This window comes from Tasmannia lanceolata, unplaced genomic scaffold (assembly GCF_043159265.1).
Source record: "Tasmannia lanceolata isolate RefF3 unplaced genomic scaffold, GAP_Taslan_0.1 ptg000018l, whole genome shotgun sequence".
Lineage (NCBI taxonomy): Eukaryota > Viridiplantae > Streptophyta > Magnoliopsida > Canellales > Winteraceae > Tasmannia > Tasmannia lanceolata.
In genome coordinates, this window is record NW_027518695.1 from 27,724,796 (window position 1) to 27,727,578 (window position 2,783).

The following is a 2,783-nucleotide window of genomic DNA, read 5'->3' on the forward strand; positions in this document are numbered from 1 at the left end:
CTGAGAGTCATTCAAGTTCCGCAGCAAGCCCCACCGTGCAAAGAAAGAACAAACCGAATAGCCGGATGGAGAAGAGAGCTGATCCAGTGCTGCGAAGATTCGAAGAAATAGATCATCGAATCAAGGAACTAGCCAAGGATTATAATTGACCCCACCCTGAGACCGTTTACAAGCAGACCACCTTTCACTGACAGAGTGTTGCATGCGCCAATGCCGAGGGGATTCAAAATGCTCTCTATTCCTCAGTATGATGGGACAACTGACCCCATGGATCATTTGGAGACGGTCAGAAATCTGATGCTCCTCCACGGTCCTTCCGACGGTTTCCTTTGCAGAGCCTTCCCGACCACCCTAACTGGAGCAACGAGAGATTGGTACTCGCGTTTAAAACCAAACTCCATTGATACCTTTGAAGAATTCGGGGAGAATCTGGTTCCGCACTTCATGAGTAGCCGAAAACCTCGAAAGACCGCGGCCTCCCTGATGGCTCTAAGGCAGGAAGACGGTGAATCATTAAAGACCTTTGTCAGCCGGTTCAACAAGGAAGCACTTCAAGTCCCGAATCTGGATCCTTCGGCCGCCACGAATGCGCTCTTCGCAGGGGTGAAATCTAATGAATTTCGATGGGCGGTAGCCCGCCGGAATCCTCGCTCCCTAGCAGACCCATGACGGACGCCGAAGAATACATTTCCATAGAAGAAACATTAGCCGCTCTAGACTCGCACCGGAAGAGAACCTCGGAGGAGGAGAAAAACCCTACGAAGCAGCGTAAGGATGACAAACCGCCCAGAAAGGAAAGGAGCCCCCAAAGGAGAGAAGAAATCTATACACCACTCAACACATCCAGGACCCGAATACTGGCGCAATCAAGGGAGAAGATTTCATTAGGTGGCCTGCAAAGATGCTCTCCAAAGGAAACAAAAGGGATAAGACAAAGTACTGCCGATTCCACAAAGATCACGGACACGATAAGATGAATGTCGGCACCTCAAGGAAGAGATCGAAGTGTTGATTAAGAGAGGTCACTTGAGAAAATATGTGAAGGACGGCAGCAACGGGCGAGAGATTAGAGGAAGAAGTCCTCAGAACAAGAGAAGTCCTCAAGACCTCAGTCGCCTGTAGCCTACAATGAATCTCCTGTCCTGGGAAGCCCACAAGCAGAAATGCAACGCTCCCAACCCGCTGGTGTTATAAACACCATAATGGGCGGACCGGCGGCAGGGGGAACCTCGACGGCGGCCCGAAAGGTTTACCCCAGCCAGGTCAACTCCGTGCACACATGCAGCAAGAAGAGGAAAGTGGAGAATGAGATTTCATTTTCAGATGCAAATCTAGACAACCTCATACTCTCCCTTAATGATGCCTTAGTGATCACTATGCTTGTCGCCAACTGGGAATTGAAGAGGATATTGGTGGACAACGGAAGGTCCGTTTATATTCTCTACTATCACGCTTTCAAGCAGATGCTCATTGGGGACGACCGCCTGACACCTGCAAACTCAAACTTGTTTGGGTTCTCTGGAGAGGTGGTCAAGGTGGAAGGGTCCATCTTCCCCTCCTCGTGGGAGAGCCTCATTGTCAAGCCTTTGCCATGGTCAACTTCTTGGTAGTGAGAGCCACTTTGGCCTACAACGCTATCCTAGGAAGACCCGGACAAAACCTCATACGCGTCGTCTCATCGGCGTATCATCAGAAAATGAAGTTCATAACACCAAACGGCGTAGGGGAAGTCAGAGGGGACCAACCACAATCCAGAGAATGTTATGCCACCGCACTTAAGGGAACAATGGCAGCTGAAGCACTGCCGATTGAGTTGCTTGACCTAAGAGATGAAACCCAGGTCACCGTCAACAAGCCAGCCGAAGACCTCGTATCAATTCCGTTGTATGAAAACGACGAGGAAAAGCTTGTTAAAATTGGCTCATCTCTAAACGGTAGTGCACGAGAAGAACTCATTCAATTTTTGAGGAAAAATGCCTACGTTTTTGCATGGACCCCCACCAATATGCCGGTGATTGATTCTAAGTTTAGCGTGCACAGACTTAGAACGGACCCAAATTGCAAGCCCACAAAGCAGAAAAGGAGACACTTTGCTCCGGAAAGAAAGCAGGCTATCAGAGAAGAGGTGAAGAAGCTTTAAGCTGACTTCATCCGAGAAATAAAATACCCATACTGGCTAGCCAATGTTGTGATGGTGAAAAAGGCCAGCGAAAAATGGAGAATCTGTATAGATTTCTCCGATCTAAACAAGGCATGTCCGAAAGATAGTTACCCTCTCCCTAAGATCAACCAACTCATAGACGCCACTTCAACCCATGAGCTGCTGAGCTTCATAAACGCTTTCGCAGGATACAACCAGATACGGATGTACGATCCAGACCTACCGAAGACTTCTTTCCATACGGATCAAGGTGTAGACACCCCATTTTGTTCCGCTTTAATCAATAAAGAAGTTAGTGTTTTCCTCTCGGTTTTTTTTCAGTATTTTTCATTTTCGTGTCCGTCTCTTATATTTTCTCGATCTTTTCGGTCATTTTCGCCATGTTTCGCTTTCTCCTGCTAAGTGTTGAGAAAGGTTATTCACGAGAATCAAAACAAGAGAGAATTTGGACCAACTTGGCGGGCCCGCTTTAAACATTTTTTATCAAGCAAGTGTACCCCGCATTGTTTTTAGTAAACGTGAGTTTTGAGCTTATTTGAATCTAATAAATAAAATCGCTTTCCATGGGTGGACCCTCCAAATCGAGTGGCCCATTAAATATGTGTGGGCCCTACCCAAAGTG

At 47.5% G+C, this 2,783-nt stretch overlaps 1 protein-coding gene across 1 annotated transcript; it reads left to right on the top strand.

The window, feature by feature from the left end:
- The first annotated feature begins 210 nt into the window (after positions 1–210).
- LOC143850246 (uncharacterized) lies at positions 211–669 on the top strand. Its single transcript, XM_077359511.1, has one exon. It carries the CDS (start codon positions 211–213, stop codon positions 667–669), a length of 459 nt encoding a protein of 152 aa, XP_077215626.1.
- Positions 670–2,783: the final 2,114 nt, after the last annotated feature.

Coding starts and splice junctions, on each gene's coding strand:
- LOC143850246 (XM_077359511.1), top strand. CDS start 211: ATGCCGAGGGGATTCAAAATGCTCTCTATTCCTCAGTATGATGGGACA.